Source organism: Arvicola amphibius, chromosome 10 (assembly GCF_903992535.2).
Source record: "Arvicola amphibius chromosome 10, mArvAmp1.2, whole genome shotgun sequence".
Lineage (NCBI taxonomy): Eukaryota > Metazoa > Chordata > Mammalia > Rodentia > Cricetidae > Arvicola > Arvicola amphibius.
In genome coordinates, this window is record NC_052056.1 from 49,973,662 (window position 1) to 50,001,650 (window position 27,989).

General features: G+C 36.5%; 1 protein-coding gene across 1 annotated transcript in view; it reads left to right on the plus strand.

Annotated features, from left to right (window-relative positions):
- Positions 1 to 27,989, plus strand: part of Myh15 (myosin heavy chain 15) — a 136,680-nt gene that overhangs the window by 29,876 nt on the left and 78,815 nt on the right. Inside the window, exons 15-21 of the mRNA XM_038346187.1 lie at positions 9,358 to 9,534; positions 10,511 to 10,643; positions 14,601 to 14,668; positions 15,560 to 15,647; positions 17,229 to 17,346; positions 18,184 to 18,307; positions 21,122 to 21,258. Of these exons, the coding sequence (XP_038202115.1) occupies positions 9,358 to 9,534; positions 10,511 to 10,643; positions 14,601 to 14,668; positions 15,560 to 15,647; positions 17,229 to 17,346; positions 18,184 to 18,307; positions 21,122 to 21,258 (845 nt within the window). The remainder of the gene's footprint in view (positions 1 to 9,357; positions 9,535 to 10,510; positions 10,644 to 14,600; positions 14,669 to 15,559; positions 15,648 to 17,228; positions 17,347 to 18,183; positions 18,308 to 21,121; positions 21,259 to 27,989) is intronic.

Genomic DNA, 27,989 nt, shown 5'->3' on the forward strand with positions numbered 1-27,989 from the left:
TCAACTCTTTAAAGACTCTGGAAGGTTATAATATTACAATATTACAATATAAACAAGAAGTAAGCAACTTCCAAAACTTTAGAATTGGCAGAGACATATTCCTGCCTAGACAGTCAGTCACCCAAAGATCTTCTGTAACACTGGAGCATCCATATTCAGCCTGAAGGCCCACTAGACCCATAGTATCCAGCAGATATTTCCATGAAGCAGAAAATTTGAAGATCTGTTTTGCCTTGTACTGGCCAAGTTTGTCAGTTGCATTGTGGTGTAGGAGGTCCTTCTGTATTTGTGTTGCTTTCATTGGCTGAATAAAGAAACTGTCTTGGCCTTTTGATAGGGCAGAGCTTAGATAGGCGGGGAAGAAAGAATTGGATGCTGGGAGAAAGGGCTGACAGTCACCATGAAGCACCTGCCTGAGACTGACACTGGTTAGAATCTTTCCCAGTAAGCCATGACCTCGTGGTGTTACACAGATTGGTAGAGATGGGTTAGATCAGGATGTGAGAGTTGGCCAAGAAGAGGCTAGATATAATGGGCCAGGCAGTAACTTAATTAATATAATTTCTGTGATTATTTCGGGTGTAAGCTAGCTGGGCGGGACGAAACAAAAGAACCTGCTCAGCATTGTGTCCTACAGAATGTCTGGCAGACTCGTTAATGAAGCAGGAACCCTGATGAACCATCCTTTCTTTTGGAATGTTCAGCAGTCACTTTTCTGTGGGTCCTGCATATCCAGTTTATATAACATACCATCAAGCAGCCAGGTAAAAGCAGTTTCTTGCCCAAATGGCTAACAAACTCCGTAAGGAAACTCTTTGATGCCCATTATTTTCTTGAAGTAGATTGGTGCTGCCAGGAGCTGATGTGTCTCATTGTCATGAAAAGTTCAATATTCTTAAAACATTTTAAATGTCATATCCTGTAAGTCTTTGAAAGGTTTGAATAATAACTATATATCTGAAGTATTTCTCTGTACATCTAGAAAACCTAACAAACATGACTACAAGCTTGATTATTATAGATGACTATCTATTAATCTGTATTTTTAATTGTACATTACATTTTCAAATGAGCCACACAAACACAATATATTAATCAAGAACAGAAATATATGTAACAAAATTGACCATTTGCATCAATAGACAAAAATCCATACCAATGCAAAGCATTTATTTCTATAGCATAACCCCTTTATATTTAAACAAACATCTATGGCATGGCTAGGACTAAGGGTGCTTTGCCTTTTGGCTCCAGCCAGTCCAACATTGCAGAGATCTGGTCAGTACCAGCTCTATGAGCCATTCTCACAGCCCATTTCTAGGCACACAGTGGGTCTATGTTGCTATTAAGCAAGTTGTATCACTCTGATCGCAAACCCTATTCAAATGTTTAGTCTCCTGATAGAGCCAGAGCTGTTCATGTAGCTAGCACAAACTAGGAAGCCTTTTTAAAGGATCCACACAGTTTTTGCCTCTAAAGCTGAGTGAGGAAACCTCTTAAAGGAGCCATAGTGCCCTTGCTCACTGCCAGCAAACAGAGCCCATCTAGAAATAAATGCAGCTGCCAAGAAGCTATGCTTAATGTTGTTCTTTTGTTACTAGAATTACTAGTATTACTTCCCAAACTCTCTCAGGTTTTATGTGGATGTAGTTGACCATGTTGGTACCATTCTGTAGATAGAAACTGCCTGTTCATTCCCAGCTGCCCAGACCTGAAACAAACAGCAACTGTATTAATTACAATAGCTTGGCCTTTTAGCTGAGGCTTTTTATTAACTAACTTTGAGATCTTAAATTAACCCATTTCTGTTATTTTATATTTCACCATGAGGCTTGTGGTTTACCAGTAAGGTTCTGGTTCTGGGACTTCTGTCTCTCTCCTTTGGCAGTTACATGGTGTCCCCTCGACTCTGCCTACTTTCTCCCACCATTCAGTTTAGTTTTCCCTGCCTAGCTCTATTCTGCCCTGTTGCAGGCCAAAGCAGCTTTATTCATTAACCAATAAAAGCAACACACATACAGAAGGACTTCCCACACCACTGAGGTTATTGCCTCATTTATTGTAGCCTCAGGTTTTTTTTGTTATACACTAGCAATGTGGATGGAATTTCCTGTTATATTTTTTACTTGTTTGATAAAATGTGAAAAAACATTAACCAGATTATAGAAAGCAAAGATAAGTCTTCAACTATTTCAAAGAACTAAGGTCAGATAAACAGCAAGAACTCTCTTGAAAAATAAAATATTTTTGAAAATATTTGGGTTTCATTGAGAAAAGGAAATGCTAAATTTAATGGTAAAACAATTCTTGATATACAGTGAATCATGGGAAGTTTTCAATTCAAATATATATTGCAATACTTCAATATATACAAAATACATTGTGTCATGCACACTTTGTATAGTTAGAGAGTGAAAGAATTTTCGTTTATTTCTCCCCATTTCATAGCCCTATGTTTTCAGAGACAGGTATACCCTGGTCCTCCATCTATGCCAACTTGAGTCTTTCATCTGTGAACCTGAGATAATGAGTTCTGTGCTATGAGGGTCATGCAACACAATATGGGTACAGACAGGATCTTTCTTTGTCTTTGCCATGGGGAGTTTAGCTTCAACATCAGCTGGGAAGTCTATGACCACCCCAGGCCCAGCTTTAGTTCTTCAGGATTGTCATAAGACCCTATACCAATTCTGGGCACAGAATGAATATTTTCTTATTTTTTTGTAACTGTTGTCTGAGCTCTCCTTCCTAGAAGGTTTCTAGGCCCTGTGTTTTCTTCCACAACACAAAACAACTATGCTGTCCACAGGGTGTTGATCAATATTGGTTTATTAAATAAATGGATAACATTACAGTTATTTTAAAGTGTGTCAAGTTATCTTTTAAAATATGAATTTCTGACTTACCCTTTCCTTTTTTGTATTACTAGTGAAGCAATTAGCTGTACTTGAAAGAGTAATCTTCATACAGAAAGGTTTTATTTTTTAAGATTACAAAAATGTTTATTTTGTACTTAATTTATATTTTTAACATCAAGCTTGACCATTAATTTCTTTCTCCAAGCTAACAGTGACCTCCTTCCATATAACTGCTGTGAACAATATATTATAGGATTAACTTACCCCTGTTTTATTATTGAAATATTCTAGTTGAGAACTTAATTTACTTACTAAAGTATTAACATACAATTGCATATTATGCCTATGTTTAAGAATTTGTTAAAGAGATTATCTTTGTTATTTCTTGACAAATAGTCAAAGTTTTGTGTTTAAGAACTTGTTACTCTTTTGTTATGTCTTTAAGAGCTCTAACATTCTTTCGTGGAATTATACTAAGGTTTTAGACTTATATTGTCCTCAAGAGAAAATCATTTCAGTTCTTACCATCATACTGGATGCTGAGTGTAAAATGTCTTACATGGTGGAGCACAATATTCATCTCTACATGCCTAATTGGTCTGAATGAACAGTTTTTTTATATTTGCCTATTTACTTTTCAGTAGTTCTTTTAAAGTTTTGTACGATGTGTTTTAATCATTTTCATCCCTTACCAGCTCTTTCCAGATCCCTCCTCTATCCTCCCAGCTTTCAACTTTGTGCCCTTTGTTTCTTTAATCCTTCAAGAGCAATATGTGCTGCTCAACTGTTCTTCAATGTTGTGAATATTTGTACACTGTGTGGAGGTGTGTCACTGTGATTGGTTTAATAAAGAGCTGAATGGTCAATATTTAAGCAGAGAGAGCTTAGGCAGGACTTCAGGGACTGAGAGAATTCTGAGAAAAAGAAAGGTGGACTTGCCAGACAGATGGAGAAGAAAAAGGCAGTGCAAGATGAAAGAGAGGTAATGCCATGTTGCAGAATGTAGATTAAAATATAAATGAGTTAATTTAAGTTATAAGAACTAGTAGGCTAACCCTAAGCTGGATATAAGTTTTCATAAGTAATAATGTGCCCATGTTATGTTTTTGATGGCTGGTGGCCCTAAGAAAAATATGTTTACATACATCCTTAGAGCAAACTGTTTCTCCCTCTTCCAATAGCTAACAATGCCAATAACTGCATGCTAGGGATGCATAAGTTTGGATGGTTTCTATATACTTAAATAGTGCAGACAACAGCTTTCCATATCAGTAGACAATTTTAACAAATATTTCTAAAAATTTCTAAAATATCTTAAACCCCAGTAACATTTCAGTATTAAATATTGCAGTCTCCCAAGGGGAATTCTTTGGTTGTGCTAATTTTGTTATTTTGGTATGAAATAATTAATATTAGTATCTAGTTATATCTTATATGCCTGCAAATGTTTTAATGCATAGCTTTACACTTCTTTACAGTTTATTGTTCCCCAGCCAAATGGCCTAGGTTCCAGAATGCAAGCTTTTACATATTAAAGTATATATCAATGTTCACCTATCAACTAATTACTTACTAGAAATTTCCTGAGGACTTACACTAAGAGTAATAAGGAATACAGCCAGGAGCAGACATGTCTCATTGTCATGAAAAGCCCTAAGTTAAAACATTTAAAATGCCATATTCTCTAGTCTTTGAAAGATATAAAGAATGCCTATTTAACTGAAATATATCTATGCACATCTAGAAAATCTAACTAACATGACTACAAGCTTGACTATTATCGATTATCCATTAATAACCTATGTGTATTTCCTAATTATACATTACATTCTTAAATGAACTACACAATCACAATACCTTAATCAAGATCAGAAATATATATACATATAATAAAATTGACCTTAAAAGCCATATCAAATCAAATATTCATATCTATATCATATCCCCTTTTAAATATAAAAGAACATTTATGAACAATATTTGGGAATATAGTTATTTCTCTCCAAACTGCTTTCTGCTGTATGGAGGCGCTGTTATTTAGGTCTTTCATGGTATATATAACCTGAGTGACAGGTTCATCTCAGTCGGCAGTTGAGTGAAGTAATTTTTTGAGGGTGTTCACAGAAACCTTTCAGGAAGGTGTGGTCTATCATACCATATTGGGATAGAAGCAATGCACAGGGTCTCATCCTCTGTGAAAACAAAAGAAGAAACTCTTTTCCAAAGCATCATATTCTTAGATCCAAATTCTGAAGTCATACCTTTATGATATCCATTCCGGTCTAGCTTGGTAGCCCATATAATGAAATGTCTCTCTGTACTTAGTTCCTTCACAGTCAAAAATTTTAAAGAAAACACAATGTACATAATCCAGACTCTCTGTGAATTTTGCATTTTTATGTGGCTTATTTTTCTTTATTTCTTTTAGTCCATAACTATCTTTACTCTCTGTCTCTTTAAAGACTTTACCCCTTTTTCAAGGCATTAACTTTATTCTCTATATTATTTTTCTTCTCTCTCCCAAGCCTATGTACATTCATCCAAAATTGTGATCCATTTAAAGGTCTTTTATGTCTGAATCCATTCTATTGTGAATCTATAATTTTTTACTATCCAGAAACATTTTTGATTTGCACCTTTAAATCGCTAAACACTGAAGTATCTAAGCTGTAACATTCCTAGGTCAAAAACAGGTACTGCCAGCTTGCCCTACCCAGTCCAACAGGGCGGAGCCTCTGAGCCTTGCACATTGCACCACTAGCATGGCAGAGCTGCTTGTGCCTCTGAGCTGCAGCATGCAATGTCCCCCTTTTAGGCACACAGCGAGTCTAGCTGCCATCAAACAAACTGTAGCATTTTACTCCAAATGCTCCATTCAAAGGCTCTGTCTCCCGCAGGAGCCAGACAGAGATTGCGATGGCAGCACAACCCAGAAACAGGTATTTCAAAACCGCCACTTTTTGATAGACCTGATCCCTCTGTCTACCCAGGCAGGAAGAGCTGAGCCTACAGGCATCGTCTCAGCTACTTTGTTCCCAACTGCGAGTGGGCCCAGAACTGCTCCATAGCCAGAGTTTGCACCAGCGGCAGGGCCCAGGAAGCTACGTTTTAAAATGGCTGGAGCGGCTGTTTTTTCTGCCGCTATTGCTGAATCAGGAAATCTCTCTACAGCACACCCTAGCAAACAGCAAAAAGCTGTATTAAACTCTCTCTCTCTCTCTCTCTCTCTCTCTCTCTCTCTCTCTCTCTCTCTCTCTCTCTCTCTCTCTCTCTCTCTTCTTTTTAAGCTCTCTCAGGTTTTACATTACCACATTGGGCGCCATTCTGTAGTGATGAGGTGGCGGGCTGATTGAAATAATTACACGGAAATTGTATTCTTTTAAACACTGCTTGTCCCATTAGTTTCAGCCTCCCATTGCCTAATTCTCACATCTTGCTTTAATCCATATTTAGCAATCTGTGTAGCACCATGAGGTGCTTACCAGGAAAGATCTTAACCCGAGTCCATCTAGGAGAGGAGAGCTATGGCACCTGCCTGACTCGGCTTTCTTTCTCCCGGAATTCATTTCTGTCTACTCCGCCTACCTAATTTTCAGTCCTATCAAAGGGCCAAGGCAGTTTCTTTATTAACCAATGAAAGTAACACATAGACAGATGACCCTCCTCCATCAAGGGACCAGGGGCTCTTCAGGTGTGTATACGGCTCTGTGTGAATGAGCACTGACCCTTGTTGTGAGGCTTTGCAACTGTCCTCTTGTTAACAGGCCTCCTCCTGGGAAATGCTTGAGTTTTTAAATGATTCATTCCAGATTTCTATAAGTGCTGACTGTTGGTATATAGGAAAATACATGGTATGAGACAGAGTTCAATTTTCCAAGAGTTTGAACGGGTCCTTCAACTATTTAAGTTATTGTATTCTACTTTTCTCCATCCCACCTTCTTGATAGTTTTTATTTTTCATTTTGCCAAGAACTCACAAAATGAGTGTTTTATGTACAAAATAGGTATCTATTTTACATGGAATTCTTCATGTTGACAAGACCTTTTTAGTCTCTGCATCTCAAGTCTTTGGATGCAGGGAGATGCCACAAATTACTTTTGGAATATTGTTCAATAAACTTTCTATAAAATGTAACTAGGCTCTAGGTCCATGAGGATTTTTTTTAAAGATAGAAACCCTGAGATCTGTTAAATGGCTCAGTGGGTAAAAGTGCTTGTCGCAGAAGCCTGACAACCTGAGCTTGATCCACAGAACCCATCTAAACCTGGAAGTAAGAATTCACTCTAAAAAGTTGTCATCCTATGTCCTCTGCACATGCATTGTGACAAGTGTGTATACACCTTCCCATCTCGCACATGCACAATGATAATTATATATATATATATATATACATATACATATACATATATATATATATATATATGTGTGTGTGTATAATATTAGAGTGGCAAATAATTGAAACCTTTATCTTCAAATACCTGATGAATTATGTGGAATAAGACTCATTTCTGTGGTTCTAGTGAGATATTTAGAACAAAGAATTTTAAGTAAAAATAAATTTTGTTTTAATAATAATCCAGTGCCTTGACTCTGGTATGGCCTCTATGCATGGAAACATAACCAACTGCCCTCAGAAAGCAGTTCTGATGGAAATTCAAGGATCTATTAAGAAAGTTAGTGTTCATATTTGTGGTGGTTTGAAGGTAATTGCCTCCATAATCTCATAGGGAATGGTACTCTCAAAAGGTGTGGCTTTGTCGGAGGAGCTATGGCTCTGTTGGAGGTGGGTTTTGAGCTCTTTTATATTCTCAAGACATGCCCAGTTTCTCCGACCACTTCCTGTTGTTTGTGGGATTAAGATGTATCTCCTTTTTCACTCTCAGCTCCTTCTCTAACACCATGTCTATCTGTATGCTACCATGTCTATCTGCACGCTGCCATGTCCCATAATGACAGTAATGGGCTAAATCTCTGCAAGCCATCCCATTAAATGTTTTCCTTTATAAGAGTGGCCATAGTCATGGTGTCTCTTCACAGCAATAGAAATTCTAACTAAGACAATCTTCAGTGTCTCCTCCAGACTCAAGAATGAAAAGGATTGGAGAGAATCATAAGGCCTCTGTTCTTGCAACAAGCAATTATGTTCTATCTTAATTGTTATACTTTTAACTCCTTTCACCAGTTTCTCTGACTATGCATTGCATGTATTTTTTTTTTTTGGCTACATATTTTAGAATTGGAGCCAATGTCTAAATAATATTGTCCTATCTTTAATTATCTGAAATAGGGTGTTGATCTTAGAAAACATTTCAAAGTTATTTATAGAGTGGATAGGTAAATAATATTAATATAAAAGAAATATATAAATATCACCAACATCTGAGATTTTTCCTTATTTGCCAAGTGTGTTTTCCCTGTGCATATGGTTTAGTGGAAGAATCCATTAGAAATTGTTCAGACTGAAAACTTGTCTTATATCCCTTATTTTCTTCATTAGAAAGTTGTGACATAGTTGTACTTTCAAGTATATCACATTTCAAATGACTTTTCACAAGCTCCGACACCATTTCTAGGCAGACTAGGGGCCAGCCAACTATGATGGTATAGGCCGAATCCAGCCTGCAGTCTCGTGTTACTGAAACATTGCCACTTGTTTTGTTTCTATGTGCTTCAGGATATGAGCAGGTAGCAAACAAGTTGCCAGGACTATTTAGGAAAAAATCTGCTTAAAAAATAATAACATATTCTGTCCCATCTCTTTGTATATTCCTAAAGCCCTTTAACATATAAATAAAACATTGTTAGCTCATAAATTTCCAATATGCTGACTTCTACCTTAAACCATTTTTCCTTCAAAAACAAATCAGTTCACATTACTGCATGTTTAATCTCCCCCAAAAGGCTTTTTATTACATTCAAAATCTAGCTATCTTACCACAGCCAGTAAATTCTTTGGGATCAGCTGCATTTAACTTTGTGATGCCCAACTTTTCACCCCCCCCCACCTTAAGTTCTGGCTGGCTTTGCTTGGATCACACTTGCTTTGGGCAGGATCTTAGTCTCATAAAAGTCTTCTACCTTGGGGTCTCTGCTATCTTCATTTTCATCTTTCTGTGCCAGAATACTTTAACCAGATGTTTCTGGGTTGTTTTCATCCAGGGCAAAGAGGTCCCTGCCTCTTCATTCTAAGTCTTTGTACTTTATACAGTTTCTTCAGAGTGCTTACGTGGAACTAAGTTAATTTTTTCAGTTATCTGTTTATTTCCCTGTTACCCCTGCCCCACCTGCCTGTCATTACAGTGTGCAGCTCACTTCTACCCCTGCTGGTATCAGTATGACAATGCAGGTAATAAATAGTTAACAGGACTCATGTGTTCTGTGCAGGGAAGAGCATCTTTTAGAGCAACTAAGTTTATGATGAAAGGCCTATATTGATGTGTTACTGGAAATACTCTGTTTCTCGTGTTTTTAGAACTCACTTTCATCCCTCTCCCACAGCCCATGGGCATTCTTTCCATCCTTGAAGAGGAATGTATGTTTTCTAAAGCCTCTGACAAGACTTTTGAGACCAAGCTCTTTGATAACCATTTTGGAAAGTCACCCTACTTCCAGAAACCTGCATCTGCTGAGAAGAAATATGAAGTTCACTTTGAACTTGCTCATTATGCTGGAGTGGTGAGTTAGTCCTAGATTCCCAGGCCCATACTTTCTGGACTCTACATCAAATGGACTTGTCCAAAAACTTCAGCTAATATTTCAGTACTGTATATGTTAAATGATGAGGTGAACAAATACATCTCTGTGCCAGTGGAGAGGTGGTGATATCATTTGGTGCTCATGAAATGAAACATCTAAACTACAGTGGCTTAGGCACAGAGGTCAGAAATCTCACTCAGCCTCAAAACATGGCTACTGTGAAAGGCCTGGAGATCATCCATGTCCCAGGACACCTCCCCTCATTTGTATTTTTTTAAAATTGTGTAAGTGATTTCAAATCACCCTTTTAAAAGACATGATGTGAAGTAGTGGTCTCTACATTTTGGTCAAAAATTTTCTAATGACCCTTATTGCTTCTACATTGACACATGTGTCTTTTTTTCCTTCTTGTAGCCAGTGATTGCAAGAGGGTGCATATATAACTAATGGATGATAACAATATCCCTCAACCTAAAAATGACCTCCCATGTGTCCTCAGATATAGTCTTCTCCTTGATGACACAGAATATAATAATAACTACATCTAAAATATTGTTGTGTTTGTTAATTTTCTTCTGAGTACTTGGTATGTGTCAAGAAAATAGATTTTTTTCTAGTGCCACCAATGAAAAAGTCTCGATGTGAATTGTTTCTAACAGAGATAAAGTCCCATCTCCCTGTCCCTTTCTCTATCCTTTCCCTTAAACTTTTTTCTCACCCATTACTTGTTTCTCTGTCAATTCTTTTTAATTTTACTTTCCTTTGAAAATGTGAAATTTAAAAATCTCACTGGGCTACAAGATGGCCTTCTGGAATGCTACTCAGTATTGTTACTAAATTAATACTAAATAATACAACTTGTGGGTTTTTTCAAGCAATGCATACATTTCCTTTTTCAGTGTATGAATGTATACCTTTTCTTGTTTTGTTACCTGAAACACATGTCTTTCCAAAGGTCCCTTATAATATCAGTGGTTGGCTTGAAAAGAACAAAGACATTCTTAATGAGACAGTGGTGGCTCTCCTTCAGAAGTCCTCCAATAAAGTCCTGGCCAGTCTCTTTACAAACAACTTCCTTTCTGGCAGTGGTGAGTTGGTCTCCATTGAAGTTTTACCTCCACCTGGGGATTGGGTGGGTGAGGTGACTTTTACAACAGTCTTTTCTGCTTTCTTTGATAAAAACTTCTGCTTTTTGTGAAGTCCTTCCTGTCATAGAAGGTTCATGGCCAATTCCTGCTTTTGTATAGACTTACCTACAAAGAAAAAACCAACAACACAGCTTGATGAATGTTTGGGGACAATAATAATCCTCAAATACATATCAAGAGACTAATCTAAGTTTTGCAAATCTTAATTGACTTTATTTGCAATTCTAAATTGGTTGACAATCTGAAACAACAAAACAAAAAAATGGATTCATATTACACCATGCCACCACACGATTAAGAGGTGCTCTTCATATCTAGAAACAAGAAAATGATGCATAAAACTGGAAGTTCTTGAGACAACTTTGTTGATTATAGCTCGCATTTATCTTAGGTGAATATGGTTCGAATAGTTGGCTGACTATGTTTTACTAGTGTGGGAAGTCCTTTTGTATATGTGTTACTTTATTGGTTAATGAATAAAGAATCTGCCTTGGCCTGTGATAGGGTAAACTAGAGCTAGATGGGGAAAACTAAATTGAATGCTTTGAGAAAGAAGGTGGAGTCAGAGAGAAGCCATGTAGTCCCATTGGAGAACTTTACTCAGTAAGCCACTATGTGGTGATACACAGATTAATGGAGATGGGTTAGTTTAGGATATGAGTTAGCCAAAATTATGCTTAAGCTTTTGACCAAGCAGTGATATAAAGAATACAGTTTCTGAGTGATTATTTTGTGGTCTGGGCAGCCGGGAATGAACAAGCAGCCTCTCCCAACAGATTAGGACCTGGCAACTTGCTCAGCATTGGCTGTAATTTGCCAACCAGAGAAACATTTGAGATCAATTTAAGAAGTCCTAAGGCATCTTTGGGCCAAAGTTTTTCTATCTATTGTCTTCTATCTATCTATCTATCTATCTATCTATCTATCTATCTATCTATCATCTATCTATCTATCTATCTATCTATCTATCTATCATATATCATCTTTTTGTTGTTATTGTTTATACAGGTTGAAAAATCACAATATTTACACTGGGTCTATGAACTCTATTTATTTATTTTGCAAAATGGGGACTGAAGGTAAATATTAAATCTGCCAAGTTCAGATTCCCTCAGCACACACGGGATGGAGTATACCAGCTATTCTTTCAGTAGGGTGTGCACTCTCGCTTCCTAACATTCTCTCCTTTCTCTTATTTTATACCCAGCTTCACATTAATTACTGGTCTTTCTTACCTTGTTTTCGGTCTCCTGATTAACATGGTCACAAAGTAGATGTAGAATTTAGAATTTCCTGGATTTTTTAGTGCATGGCAATATAATTAAGGAGCAAGCAGCATACTCTGGGCCTGTGCAGAGAAGAGAGAGAAATGAAAGTGATTGTGTTTTATTTTTGTAATTTGGGGACAGTACAGTTGCCTGATTCTACTTTTAGTATTTTTTTAAAGACTGTGTCTTGACAGTGACTGATCCCAGACTACTTATAACTGGCACAAGTACTGTGTCCCCCTTTGGTCTGTGTCTTCTACTGTGCCTCTGAGTTGGTGAGGCAGTGGCCATATAATTTACAGTTCTTTTTTCTTATTTTATTGAGCTATACAGTTTTCTTTCCTCCCCTTCCCTGTGGCTCCCCTATCATTCAACCCTCTCCCATGGTTCCCATGCTCCCAATTTACTCAGGAGATCTTGTCTTTTTCTATTTCCTGTGTAGATTAGATCCATATATGTCTCTCTTAGGGTCCTCATTGTTGTCTAGGTTCTCTAGGGTTCTGAATTGTAGGCTGGTTTTCTTTGTTTTGTGTTTAAAAACTTAAAAACTTTGTTTTGTGTTTAGCAACTTAGGAGTGAGTAGATATGATATTTGTCTTTCTGAGTCTGGGTTACCTCACTCAATACGATGTTTTCTAGCTCCTTCCATTTGCCTACAAAATTCAAGATGTCATCTTTTTTTTTTCTGCTGTGTGGTACTCCATTTTCCTTATCCATTGTTAGGTACTCCATTTTCCTTATCCATTGTTAGGTCGAGGAGCATTAAGTTGTTTACAGGTTCTGGCTATGACAAACAATGCTGGTATGCACATAGTTGAGCACATGTCCTTTTGGTACAATTGAGCATCCTTTGGATATATACCCAAAAGTGGTATTTCTGGGTTTGGAAGAAGGTTCTTTCCTAATTTTCTGAAAAATCACCACACTCACATCCAAAGGGGCTGTACCAACTTGCATTCCCACCAGCAATGCAGGAGTGTTCCCTTTGCCCCACAACCTCTCCAGCGTAAGTTGTCATCAGTGTTTTTGATCTTGGCCATTCTTACAGGTGTAAGATGGAATCTCAGAGTTTCTTTGATTTGCATTTGTCTGATGACTAAGGATGTTGAGCATTTCCTTAAGTGTCTTTCAGCCATTTTAGATTCCTCTGTTGAGAGTTCTCTGTTTAGGTCTCTACTCCATTTTTTTTATTGGATTATTTGTTCTTTTGTTGATCAATTTCTTGAGTATTTGTATACTTTGGAATCAGACCTCTGTTTGAATGGGGTTGGTGACGATCTTTTCCCATTCTGTAGGCTGCCGTTTTGTCTTGTTGACCATGTCCTTTACTTTTCAGTTTCAGTTTCAGAAGCTTTTCAGTTTCAGGAGGTCACATTTATTAATTGTTTCTCTCAGTGTCTGTGCTACTTGGGTTATATTTAGGAAGTGGTCTCCTGACCACACATAGGAGAATCAGAGCAGGGGGTTGCCAGACAGTTGGGAAGGGATTTGGAGTTTCTCTCTTCAAGGTGTACTGCATTCTTTGCATACAAAAGGAAAGAACTATGTTAAAAAATTTACTCTAGCACTTTTTGTAAATAATTCCTTCTAAAATCCTAACTCATCCTCACATTACATAGTCCACAATAGCTGTACTTTCTCTTGGCAAACTGATAGATTTTAGATCAGAGTTATAGCTTAAAAATGAAATGTCAGTTAATTGTATTCCCTATTCAAAGGTGGGGAAGTACACAGAAATCATGTAATCCACTTAGAGGACCTGAGCCTCCCAAAAGGACATTTGTGATTAAATTTCATGACATGTACCTCTATATAGTTACTATTCAGATTCAAAAAATATGTGTTTTAGTTTTCTGTACTGATATGTATCCTGCAGTCTCCGAATTGCCCATGGCTTTTGTCCTTTCTGCTGTTATACATCTGAGTGAATCAGGACTGCACAGCTATTTACAGGATATTTGACTTAGTGTAGATTCTTTTGCTTCAATAATAAAGAATGGGGAATAGATTTGCCATTTTCATACACCTTGAAAGCATGTGGTGGTTGCCATATACAGTCAACACAGATAAACTAAAAAGATAAACATAAAAAGGCCTGTTATATCATACAGGGGGTGACTACTAGTAATGTTTTGTTTCCATGTTTCCCAAGATTCTTCATTTGCAATCACTTATAACCTAACTGTGCTTAAACCTAGACATACACACTCAAGATAATGATATTCAAAATAGACGTTCTGTAACTTCTTCTCTTAAAATAAAGATAAAATTTTTCTGTATTTGTTATATGATCTACATAAATCATTTTAAAGCTGGAGTATTCATTCTACTTTATGCATATTTATTCATAAGCTAATGTTTCTTAATAGACTTTGTAATTTCCCTTTTGTTCAAATTTTTCCACAGTGACTAGATAATATTTGTGGGAGTATCTTTATATAGCTTTCTGATTATTTCTTTAGAGAGAAACACTTTAGGCATTTTTTGAAGGATGTATGTATTCTCAAAGCTTTTTGGTACATACTATCATGTTTTAAATCTTGGATGAATTTGTTTTTATCAACATGATGGCACATTATATATTATGGAAAATGGATTTTTTAAACCATTTTTTCTTTTTCTTTTTAAGCTTCACAGTTTGGTGAGAAGGTCCACAGGAAAAAAGCATCATTCCAATTGATTTCATCGCTGCACAAAGTAACTTACATTTTTAAACTAATTAATCCTTACTAGTGTGTATGTGTGTGATGTGTCAGCATGCATTTCATAGCAGTCATGGGAACTCAGAGAACAGCTTTGTCAGCTCAGCTCCCTTCCACCTTTATGTGGGCCCTGGGTATCAAATTCAGGTAACTAGGCTTCCAAGGCAAGTATGTTTACACAGAGAGTCACTTCTTCAGCCATACATAAAGCCGCTAAGGTGTGGATAAAGTCATCTTGTTATTGTGAATGGCTTTAGAAGTCACTAGTGGTGCCCTGACTAGGTTCCATTTGTCAGCCTGTACTAGTCCTCTGACTGTTCTGACTATTGGCTCATAAAGGCTCCCAGTGGATAGAGCTGCCCTCAGGCAATAAGAAGCAAAGGCACATCATTGTCCACCTCTCCAGAATTTGGCTCTGCTCTGCTCCTAGAGAGGACCACTGTGATACACTGAGTGTGTAGAGTCAAACCTGAGGCTAAATCCACACTGTTGCCTTTTCTTTTGTTCTCTATCCTGTTCCCTTTACTCTTAAATGTTTTAAATCATCTCAGATTGTGATTCTGTACAATCTGATCTAAAATAAAGACTTTAAAGGTAGAAAACTGAAGAAATGATAAGCAACCTTTTTCACTTGGCTTCAAAAGTTACTGAATTCAAATTCAAAGTAGGTGGAAATGACTCCAAACGACACTATGACTGTTGGGTAACTATTGACTTGCCATAGGAAAGAAAATAATGTGTTTGGCAAGCATGTAAAAATGTTGAATGCATTGTCTCCCTGTTGGTGCTCTCATTGAATATCAGATTCAGCTGACAGATTTAGTCTTTCTGAAGTTCTTTTGCAGCTTGCACAGTGATTTTGTGTTTATTATGGCTTTTATTTTAGGAAAACATAAATAAATTGATAACAGATTTAAAATCAACAACACCTCATTTTGTGAGATGTATAAATCCAAATATGAACAAAATGCCAGGTAAGAACTAGACATTTTTACAGTTTGCAGTAGGAAATATATCTTAGTTCATTCAGCCTTGTTGAATGTACTTTAAAGAATTATTTTCTATTTCCTCTATAGAAAAGTAGATTTCCATTTAGAAAACTGAAAGGAAGTCAAATTCTCTGGAACCTTCCCCAGGCTGCTATGAATTCAGTTTTAGGTGGCCACACAGAAAGACTTCCTAAAGTTGGCTCTAAATGAATTGATCTTTGAATTTTAGGTTAAAACGTGGGTGCTACACTTTTATCCCATCCATTAGCAAGAGAAAATATTCTTAAATGGATTGAATAATCAGTTGGGGTGATATTTCGGCACATGAATAATATTTGGTTTTCATAATCTAAATTAACCATAAAGATCATTTCAGAAAATGTTAAACATTTTCTCTAGTAATCTTTCCAAAATTAGTACCTTCCCTTTGTACACCCATTTCATTAGTTATGTACATCTGCATTGTAGACACTCTTGCAATGAATTAATGACAGCAAGAAGCTGATGAGAGGACAATGTTAGAATCTTCTAATTCCTCTTGTTATAAAAGATCTGGTCCTGTACATAGAAGGATTGGAGTATAGACATAGGGTTTAACTTATGTCTGTGATCTGATACATAGTTAGAGACACAGCAAGCCTTTATGAAAGGAGTGGTCCTTGGCTTTATTCATAGTACTTGATGAAGGTCAGATACATTGGCTTCTTGGATGGCTTTTCAAAGGCTTCCACCAGAGATTCCAGCTGACAGCTATAGAAGGGCTGATTTTGTTGAACAAAGTGGTGACAGAAGAAGGCTCACACTATAGAATAAATATAGACATTGGCATCAGAATAGGAGAATTGAATTGCCAACAGAATTGGTTCTCCAGCAGCTGTGTTGTAATGGTATCTTGGAAGGGTTTAGTGTGAAGGGTCAGATGCTATATGATGACTTTAAGAAAGGTAGATATCATTATTGGTTCAGAAAGTCTGAAGCAGTCTGATGTGCTCCTCTGTGTTGAGTGTTTATGTACATACTGTTTGTTTGCTTGCTGTCCTCCACTCTATATCAGAATAGGGAAGAAAGAAGGCCTGAATGTGGGCAAATCCACTATAGGCATAAATGCAAGCAGAATTTTATGGTTGGTCCACCTTCTCTTTTCTTTCTACAGCCTTCCCCATTTTGTAGTCTCCAATCTCCTACTGGAAATGGCAGCCCACTTGTGCCCTTTATCTAGCTGCTTTAGTTTTATTTAGTTTATCTAGCTGCTTTCGGTTGGCAAATGTATCTAATGTCAGTCCTTTGCACACAGCAAAATACGTGATTGTTTTCATTTTCCAGGAGAATGTGCCTACAAAGTCCTGTCTACTAATTTGTTCTACATTAAAAAGGAGTCTAGGTAAATCATATCTGTAGAATTCTTTCTAGTAGGACAAGTGCAGCTGGAAGTTAGTGAGCACCTATGAACACTCATGTATCATACTGAATTCAAACTTTCTTTTACTACTGAGGTGCAACAATGAAGATAGTATCTGCTGTGATGGATGTTTGAGAATGTTGAGTCCTTATGTCCCTCTCTTTCAGGTGTATTGGACCCTTTCTTGGTTCTCCAGCAGCTACGTAGTAATGGTGTCTTGGAAGGGATTAGAGTATGCTGTGAAGGGTTTCCAGGTCGGATGCTATATGACGACTTTAAGCAAAGGTAGACATACATTCGAAGTTCAGAAAGAAGGAAAGACTAGACTTTCAGAGGAAAGTCTGTTTCCTCTGTATTAAGTGTTTATGCATGTGCTATTTATTTACTTGGTGCATGCCATTCTATGAATAGATATGTTTTTGTGGTGATGAGACACATGCTGAGAGAGCCCCATATTATTTGTTCTTAAATTCAATAGCTACATAGTGCCTTAAGTCTCCGTTAGTGGATATTAGACCCACATACAGAAGAAACATATATGAAAGGAATTTGGAAAGCCTGGAGTGCATCTCTGAAATCTGTGTGCTTCATGATAGCTGTCACCCAATGAAGCTGTTGCATTTTTAGCAACAGTGAAAAAAGCATTCAGCAATGTGTAGGTGGTAGGAGGCAAGGGAGGCATCTTTGCTTTCCACATCCTGAATTTGAAAAGTGAAAATTATAGTTTATCAAGACAATTTGAGAAAAAATGTGAACGAGCAAGAAGAGCACCTGTCTAGGAACTGAAAGGCATGAGTGTACAGTTCACCATCAGGGTGAAAAGCTTTGGCAAAAGTCAATTCAACCTTTCAGTTTCCCTGTCCACACACTAGAGCTACTCACACGTTCCCCCTTTTCCTCCTCAGTCCCCACTTTCCCAGTAAAATTAACTTGATAACTATAATACTGTAGAGAATATAATCTGACCCATTGGACCTATTGCTAATAGCATCTTCACTGTTGCTGCCAGAAGTTGTGTAAGAGTCAAGCAGATTGGAAGGAGAGCTAGAGATCTGCTCTAGCTTTCCCTTCAGAGTACTCTTTGTTTGTGTCATATAATCCTCTGGTCCCATTTCAACATAGGTACTGCATTCTAAACCCAAGGATATTTTCAAAGAGTGAGTTTGTTAGCAGCAAGAAAGCAGCTGAAGAAATACTTGGCTTCTTGGCGATAGACCATTCCCAGTACCAGTGTGGAGTCACCAAGGTAACCAAGAAACGTCAATGCATTTGGGAGGGAAGTGGGAGAGAAAAGCATACATTTTAAAATATTGGTAAATGCTTAATTGTTAAATAAGTTCTTCAGTTCTTGTGACCGGAAATAATACAAATAGCGGCCAATTCATCATGGAGACTTGAATTCTGCTTGAGAAAGAAAATCCATTGTTACTTAAACAAGTCTAGATTTTATTTACACCATTTATTCCAGTATTGAGGGTTAAATCTAGGGCCTTGCACAGTCTAGTCAAACACTTCCTCTTTGAATTACATTTCATCTTGCATATAAATTTTTATAGCTAATTGCCTAGCCAAATTCAGGCCAGTATTTAAAATACTGAATTGACCTTTCTGTGCTAGAAAACAGAGTAAGATAATATGAACCAGGCTCCCAGAGATAACAGCTTGCATATGTGAAATGCTTTATGCAGTGTGCTGAATTGGAAAATAATTATTACTTGAATAATTTAGTAATTTAAATTTCAATTAGAAACCACAACCAATTTTCTTAAATATGATTAAATTTTACTTTACCCAAGAAACCCACATATTTCTGGAACTTTCTGGTTACTAGGCTTGATCTCTTCTGGTAGTTTTTCCTAATGACATCCATGTGAGGCCAACATTTTGAAAGAGAGTGTGAGGAGACAGGGTGAAGATCTGTCTGTCTACTTTTTGTCTATCCATCCTTCCTGAGCTTGCCTCATTATTCTTCTGCCTCAGCCTTTTGAGTTGCTAGGATTATAAGTGTCTGCAACCAGCCTAACCTTGCAATATAGTTTTATGAATGTTTCTTTATTTTTATATTTTGAGTACTTAGAAATTAATGTTTATCATTTGTGTTTTTTCCCCTTATATCTCATTGTTTTTGCCATATGCCACTCATCAGGGATCAAGCTCATGTGAGCTAGTGAGAGTTCCAAGTCACATATATTAAGGAAGCCTTTTCTTGTGAATGGGAAAATGAAAGTGCGAGGGACTCATGACAAGACTGGGCATATTTTGAGCAGAGATACACCTTCACAGTTGTTCAAGGTGCCTTTAAGAAAGGCCACATGCATTCCTCAATGAAAGTTGCATCTTAGGCAGCTTATCACCTCACCTTCGTTCTTACTGATTATTCTTGGGAAATGCCAAGTTTCTCATATGTAGAGCAAAATTATCTTCTAGTGTGTGTGGGTCAGTAAACTCAGATGCAACAACCATATGGTGGTGTGGGAGGTCCTTCTGAATATATGTTGCTTTTATTGGCTAATGAATAAAGCAGCTGCTTTCGGCTAATGGCTTAACAGAGTTTAGCTAGGCTGGAAGAGATATATAGGGAGAGAGTAGGCATAATCAGGGAGAAGCCATGTAGCCCCACCAGAGACAGACACCAGATGCTGGATGGAACTTTACCTGGTAAGCCACAGCCATGTGGCGATACACAGATAAATGGGAAATGGATTAGTTCAGGATATAAGAGCTAGCTAAAAAAATGCTTAAGCTATTGGCTAAGCAGTGATTCAAATGATATAGCTTCTGAGTGATTATTTCAGGTCTGGGCAGCCGGGAATGAATGAGTGGCCTACAACATGGGGTATTTAAAAATTACTTCCAGTGTTCTGTTATTTCTCTTCCACCTATTCCCAGGGTCCCTTTATGCTTTCATGGTTTCTGTGGTTACTTCATGTTGTAAATTCACATCTGAGACTATGGAGCCAGGAATCACAGATAAGAGAGTATATTCAGCTTTCGTCTTTCTGGTCTGAGTTACCTCACTCAATATAGTCTTTACTAGCTCCTCCCATTTACCTACAAATTTCATGATTTCATTTATTTTGTTATAGCAGAATAGTATTCCATTGTGTACAGGTACCACACTTTCACTGTTTCCTCATCTGTTGAAGGAAATTACTATTCCATTCCTGGGAATAGAATTATCAATGGACATGTTACTATGGATGGAATAATTTTGTGGGGTTCCACTCTTACCTAAAGAACCAGAAGCAGCTAATGATTGCCAGAAGGGAAATTAGCCTCTCTTAGGGATGAGCACCCTTATTGGTTGTCCAATGTAGATTGAGGTGTACTTTGAAACAACATATACACAAATAAGAAAAATGGACTCAGGAAGCTGTGTTTATATATATATTTGTGTGTGTGTGCATGCATGTGGCACACACGTGAGTACACACACACACACACACAGAAAGAAGAGGGAGATAGAGACAGACGCCCCCCACAGAGGGTATAACAAAAAAATATGCTATTGACTTGGAGAGGAAATGTGGCAAGGATTCAAAGGATGGAAGCTGGAAGGAAAGTTAGAGGTGTTCTCATTTTACTTCTATTAAAAACATTGAAAACAAAATAAAACCTTAGGTAGCTAGCTAAAGACATTTTATATTTAAGAAAATTATTTAGAAAAGCAAACAAATATTCAACACAACCATTTATGACCCACCATACCCAAAATGTTTCTGACCTTATCCTTCACAGAGATAGCTGTGAACCCTGCCAAGTCATTTGTAATGCTGTGTACCTCTAAAACTTAGATCATGTTCCTTAAACATTATTATTAATCAAAGGGGAATAGAGAACAAATGATCAGCCAATATATCCAATATAAAATTTCCTTTATAACCTTTAGATTTATAAATTTATCTTCTCTAGGATGTAAATTTTACACAATGAATAAAACCTGTACAAAGAGGTAGGATTGATAAAGTTGTCCCATAGATGCTTCAGTTGTGCATGGCATCATTCAGATACTACTGGATTTATCTGATGTGTGAAACTGTACCTGGATTACTTCCTTTAGGTGTTTTTAAAACTTAGCATTCTGGACCAGTTGGAAGAAAGGAGAGATGAAAAAATTTCTAAACTCTTCACCTTATTTCAAGCCAGAGCACGGGGAAAGCTGATGCGTATTACATTCCAGAAGATTCTAGAAGAAAGGTACTAACTCTCTATGGTACTCTCCCACCTCAAGAGCAATTCATACCTTGACCAATATGATTTTATTTCATTGCCCCACAATAGACTGTGGAATGGAGACTAGCTTCCTTAGTCTGAGTCTTGACAGTTTCTTAATATCTGCATACAGAAAAGGCAGTATAAAGGGCCTTCTTATTTCTTCTCACTTTCTCTTTGGGAAGAATTACAATTTAGAATTATGACATTGAAAGGTGATGTGTTTGACAATTATGGCAGTAGCACACCTGAAAAGACTGACACACACCTAAATAAGACTTGAACAATGGTAATGTTGACAGACATGTTGACATGGAAAAGGGGAAGTCTCCTGAGGTCCCATCCTACTTAAAGACCTACAGGCAACAAATTAGGAGAGAGAGAGAGAGAGAGAGAGAGAGAGAGAGAGAGAGAGAGAGAGAGAGAGAGAGAGAGAGAGAGAGAGAGAGACTCTTTCCCAGAGATAATCCCTCTAATTGGATATCTAATACAAAGTAGTCAGTTCTGAAGTTCTATGAGTTCTATGTATACAAATGGATGCAGCAGGCTTCATTTATATATTTGTGCATATGTATATGTAAAACCAAAGAAAAAGAGATATTCAGCTTGAGAGAGAGAATGAGGGAGGATATGAGAGAGGTTGGAGGGAGAAAAAGAAGGTGAGAAGTGATGCAATTATATTTTAATTAAAAATATGTTTAAAAAAGATTGTCACAATATCCTAAAGCTAACTTTGAAGAGGTATAGTCACATTGTGTGGGTGTGCCTGCATGCATGCATGTGTGCTCTGGCCACTGTTTCTTCCTCTGGCTGAACAACTGTGGGTCCTAATGACTTATAATTATACCTTCCTTATTTTATTATTACATTTCAGGTAAGTTCAATACAAACATTTATAACTACATTTGGACAACTTGTTATTTTTTTTCTAAATTTTAGTTGAACCATGGAAAGCAAGCTAAATAAAATACTTTTTGTTTGTTTGTTTTTGATTTTCTGTTTTCAACAAAGGGTTTCTCTGTATAGCTATGGTGCCTGACATGGAACTTTTTCTGTAGACCAGGTTGTTCTTGAGCACAGAGAGATCTGCCTGCCTCTGCCTTCTGAGTGCTGGAATTAAAGACATGAGCCATTACCACCTGGTGCTAATAAAATCTTTAAGTAAACAGACCAGGAACAAGAAATTTTGTATTGGTAATAATTTTTCTTGGCATAGTTTAACTTCTAGAGGAAAGCCCACAAGGTTTGGCATAAGTTCCTTGAGTGACTTTTTATTAATTCAGTTTGTCCAAAAATGATCAAGACCAAGAAAGAGAAATTTCAACTCTTGAGGATCTTTTGGGACTCTTTTATAGCAATCAGTTAGCACAGGAGATTAGTAAAAAGCATGTCTTCTGGGTTTTATTTGTTTGTTTTCTGTTATTTTTATTTGAGAGAGGGTGCTATTAGCTCAGGCTGGTCTAGACTTCATTGTGTAGACCAGGCTGACCTTGAACTCCCAATGATCTGTTTCTACATCTTGAGAATGCTGGGCTCTCAGATGTGAACTACCCCCCCCCCGTTCCAGTTATATATACTTATGTAAAGCTGTTACTTTTCTATATTTACTTCCTTTATTTCTAAAATGAGGCCATTAAAATTGATTTCTAAATCATTTATCAAATGTTACTGTAAATTATATAAACTTCATAAAATATAGATACTAATATAGTGAATTCTCATGGCACCATAATCAAGGAATATTAATTCTTATCATTTTTATATATTTGCTGACAATTTAAAAATTATTAACTAACACCACTGAAGTTCTTCGTACTTTTTCCTTGATACAAATCTAATTTTCTCCAGATCCTAAATTGGTGTTAATTATTTTTGTCACATGTGTAAATGTGTAATTAATATAAAAATACGTTCTCATTCTTTACTAGATATACATATCTCTTTTTGTTGTTTTTGTTTGTTTATTTTGTTTTTTCTTTTTGAGAGAAGCTTTCTCTTATAGTCCTCAGCTGTCCATCCTGGAACTTGCTCTGTGGACCAGGCTGGCCTCAAACCCAAGGATTTACCTGCCTCTGTTTCACAAATGCTGGAATTAAAGGTGTGCGCTGTTGGTGTCCAGCTTCAACAAGTTTGTACGTTCCAGGGTAGGTGTGTGTGGATTAGAAATGTTAAACAGAGTAGACAGAAATACAAAAGAAATACAGACACGTAGGATAGTACCAGGAGGGCAACTCAGTGAATACTGAATACTGAATTCACCTGCGTTTATTTTCCATATGTTTATATACTCTAACCCAAAGGGGCGGGAAGAAGGCAAAAGATTGCTTTAATATGACACAAAGGACAACCAGAACCATTACCTGCTTTAATACCTGAAATATCAAGCCACTATTTTCTGAGTTAATCATTTGATGTTTTGGGCAGGATATTCAGTGAATATACCTTAGACCAAGTATCCTGGAGGCAGCCACTCCCTATGCCAAACCTCTGGTTTTAGAATAGTGGGGGAACCTGCACTATATACCAAACTATGCCCATTGAATATGGGTGACATGGTGACAGTTGCGTGACTTGGGCAGTCTGTAGGGCCACTTGCAGTGGGACCAGGACTTATCCCTAGTGCTTGAGCTATCATTTTGGAGCCCATTCTTTTTGGAAGGATAAATTGCTCAGTCTAGATAGGGGGGGACGACTCGGTCCTCCCTCAAAGTGATGTGTTAGATTTTGTTGACTGCCCTTGGAAGGTCTTATCCTTTCTGAGGAGTAGATAGAGGGGGGTGGTTGGTAGGGGGAGTAGGAGGAGGAAAAGGAGTAGGAACTGGGATAAATGTGTAAAATGAGAAAAGATTGTTTAAAAAATAAATTTAACAATAATAAAAAGTGAAGGAGCAGGAATATGCTTGAATTCTCTGACCTTTGGTTAGGGTGAAGCAGATCCACGTCTATGGGCCATCTTACTGTCCAAAACACCAAGTGACCACACCCTAGGTCAGGATTTCCTGTTTGTAGCCATACCTGTTGTCAACAACTTTGAAAGAGTAAAAATAAGCACAAAGTCTCTGACCTTTAATTAAGGTGGAACAGGAATCACATCTGTGGGCTCCCATAGTGCACCACTATGCCTGTCTTAATAAAGATTTTTTTCTCTGTATAGTCTTAGGTGATATGCATGTGTCCTTAAACGTCTGGTGGTTTTTCATGCTTGCTTCATGTTAATAATATTCTTTATGAAGTTTGAAAGTCTTCTTTAAAATATATCAGTATTGAGTTTAGGGCTAGATCACTGAGTTTAATCGTTGCACAGTAGTCCATTGCTTAAATATAACACCACGTATTTCTTTTCCCTGTAAACTAAATTTATGCTATTTAAAATATCATGTACCGTTCCAATATGTTATAGTTTTCTAGTGACATTTTAATGATATTTCCCTCATTCTTATATGTAAGAGTTTCTTGAAGATGACATAACTCCAAATGTTCCATTATCTGATAAGTTAGTGTCAAAGCACAGGCATGGGTGGTTCCTCAGAATTTTACGCTGCACACAATTTTAACTTTGCAGGATATTGTTTTCTGATTTACTACTCACCAGTGGTCTATGAGATTCCTCTTGTTGAATAATTTCATGAAAATATGGTACTTTAGATATTGATATATTTCTAACATTGGCAAAAGCTATCATTCCCATTTAGAGGATGATACTTTTTGTAGTCTAAAGTTTTTGATGTATTCTTTAAGAGAGTATTCCCACTTCTTCCATTTTCTTTTTGTAAAGCTTTTATTTAAAATGATGAACCTATTAAATTTTTTATTTGTATCTATTAATATATAATATTTATAAATTAACCTATAAATAAATTAAATGGTAGATCTTTGAAACACAGAACCTACTTTTATTGATACAGATGCATTTGTAATAACGTTACAATGAGATTTTTAAAAATAAATTGACTGGCCTAAAATTTCATTTAATTTTTGCTATCTAGTTTTAGGCAGATATCATTTTAACCTTGTAAAAAGGATTATTGACTGTTTTCTCTTTGCATACATGAAATATTTTACTTCAATTATCCAGTCAATGACTCTTTGATACATTTTGCTATGTAATAACCTGAATTTGATATTTTTTGATGGATTTCATAAATTTAATGTGTCTAGACAAATTACTCCTTGAGTCAGTTTATGAATTATTTACTAAATAGATATTATTTAATATTACAAATTATTTGTTTACATTATGTATTACTTAATTATAAATGTTAAGTATTTACTATGTCTACAAGTTTACTCACAGAAAATAATCCTTATTAATTCCTAGGTCATTATATTTAGTATTGTTTATTTTGCCTTCTCTTCTTTATGTTATGTGCATATTTATTTAGTGTATGAACTGGATAATTTTTATTACATTTTCTCTTCCCCCTCAACTTTATTAATTTGTTATCTCATTTTTGTTTTTTCAATTTGTTTTTGGCTTATTCTTTACCTTTTCCCTGTGTTTTTGATGTTTAATTGACAAAATTATGTTTATGGTATACAATCTGATGTTTTCACATATATATATGCATTTTGTGTAGTGATTGCTGCAATCAGGGTAATTACTTTATCACCTTATATAGATATATTTTCTGTGTGTTGAGAGCATTTAAGATCAACTATATTTAACGAGGTATGCTGTTGCATGCCTGTAATTTAACACTTGGGAAATGGAGGCAGGAGGATTAGGAATTCAAAACTATCTGGATTACAATATATACTGTATGTATGTATATATATTATACATATATATATACATATATATACATACAGTATATATACACAGAGTACATATACATACTTATATATAAATATATATCCATATATATACACACATATATTCTCAGAAGTCGGCACATTTGTTACTTTTCTTATTGTTGTGATTAAATATCTGAGAAAAAACAATTTAATGAAGGGAAGGGTCTGCTTGGGCTTGTTTTTAAAGAGGTTTAACTGGGGAGAGAAGATTCAGCATGAATGGTACCACAAGTGCCAAAGCCCTAACCCTCTATTTTCTGCCAACAAAGACAACATCACCACCCACCCACTTCACACTTCTGCTTCCACCCTTCTATTGCTATGGACTGTAAATCCCCAATCAAAAATGATGCTGCAATAGTTTTTTATTAATTTACAAGCATGGATTTTTCTCCATGTATTTGGATCTTCGTCATTTCTTTTCATTAATTTTTTTTCTATATACAAATATTTTTACCTCCAGGTCTTATTTATTGTGAGGTAATTTATTTTATTATGTAATTATAAATGAGGTTGTTTTTGTTTTTCTCTTTTCTATGATTCATTAATATAACTGTGTAACTATGCTGGGTATGCTTGTTTAATCTCTCTCTATATATATATACACATACACACACACACACATATATATATATATATATATATATATATATATATATGGTAGAATAACCTCAAATTTAGCCTTAATTAAGGTCTGTATTCTAAGGACACTTTTCAGACCATGGTTTCTACGTTTTTTAAAGATAAACCATTTTGTCAGAGGCTACATTCATTAATCGTGGAAGTAGAATTAAAATCTTAAATACTTCTGTCAGTTCTATTGGGTGCATTGTTAGAAACGATGTAATTTTTAGGGCTAAGATATGGTTATTGCCTTTTGTCACTATTGTGATGTCAAAGCCTTTGATACTACATAATAAGAATCTAAGTTTGCTCTGCAAACTGTAGTTATACAGAGCAGAAACTCTTTGCTTCTAGTTCCTTCTGCAAGCTCGACTTTTAAGAAAGTTTGCAAACATCTGGATGCACAAGATCACAACCTTCTCATGTCTTCATGGCTCTAGTGTTCTCTCCACACCCCTGTGCTACTGGCACAGTTATGAGCATACCTTCTCTAGTTGAGTTTTCTTGCTCCTTCAAACTTCCTGGATCTGAGTGTTCTTCACTTAGTGGCATGTCATAGATTTCTTGAGCTTTCTACATTCCTTTTCATTGTTTTAAAGAAATATAAGATGGTCTTACCTCAAAAGACCTGCCTTCAACTTTACAAGGCTTTCCTTCTCTTTAGTTTAGTGTGTGGCTGAAGCTCATCAGTTTTTATTTTGGTTTTACTGAAAAATTTCTCTGGTATTAAAACTTCTTTATAGTGACTTCTTTATTTCTATGGAAATTGTCATTCAGATCAAGAATTATTTTAAGAGAGAGAAAGAGTATGAAGTTGGGTGGGATGGTTCTGGGAGGAGTTGAGGGAGAGGTAATGATATGATCAAAATGTGTGAAAAAGTTGAATTAAATTTAAAACTTAATTTATGATTTGTTTATGGTTTGAAGTTTGGCTTGTCTTTTACATGCTGTCATGGTCTCTCTTAAGTTCATATGTACACCAGTTCTGTTGTGTATGGAAAAACCTGTTTTCTCAGAGTCCTCCATCACCTCTGGCTCTTACAATATTTCAGCCTCCTCTTGTGTATAGATCCCCGAGGCTTAAGGGGAGGGGCTTGATAAAGATATTGCACTTAGAACTGAGTACTCTCTTACCCTATGCACATTGTTGAGTCGTGGGTCTCTGTTTTGGGTTTTCTGTCCACTGCAAGAAGTTTCTCTGATGAGGGTTAAATGGGCAGGGGATCCAAAGGTAGGGTGCAGGGGGAAATGGGAGGGACAAATAGCAACAAAGCCTAATAAAAAGCCATATGGAACCC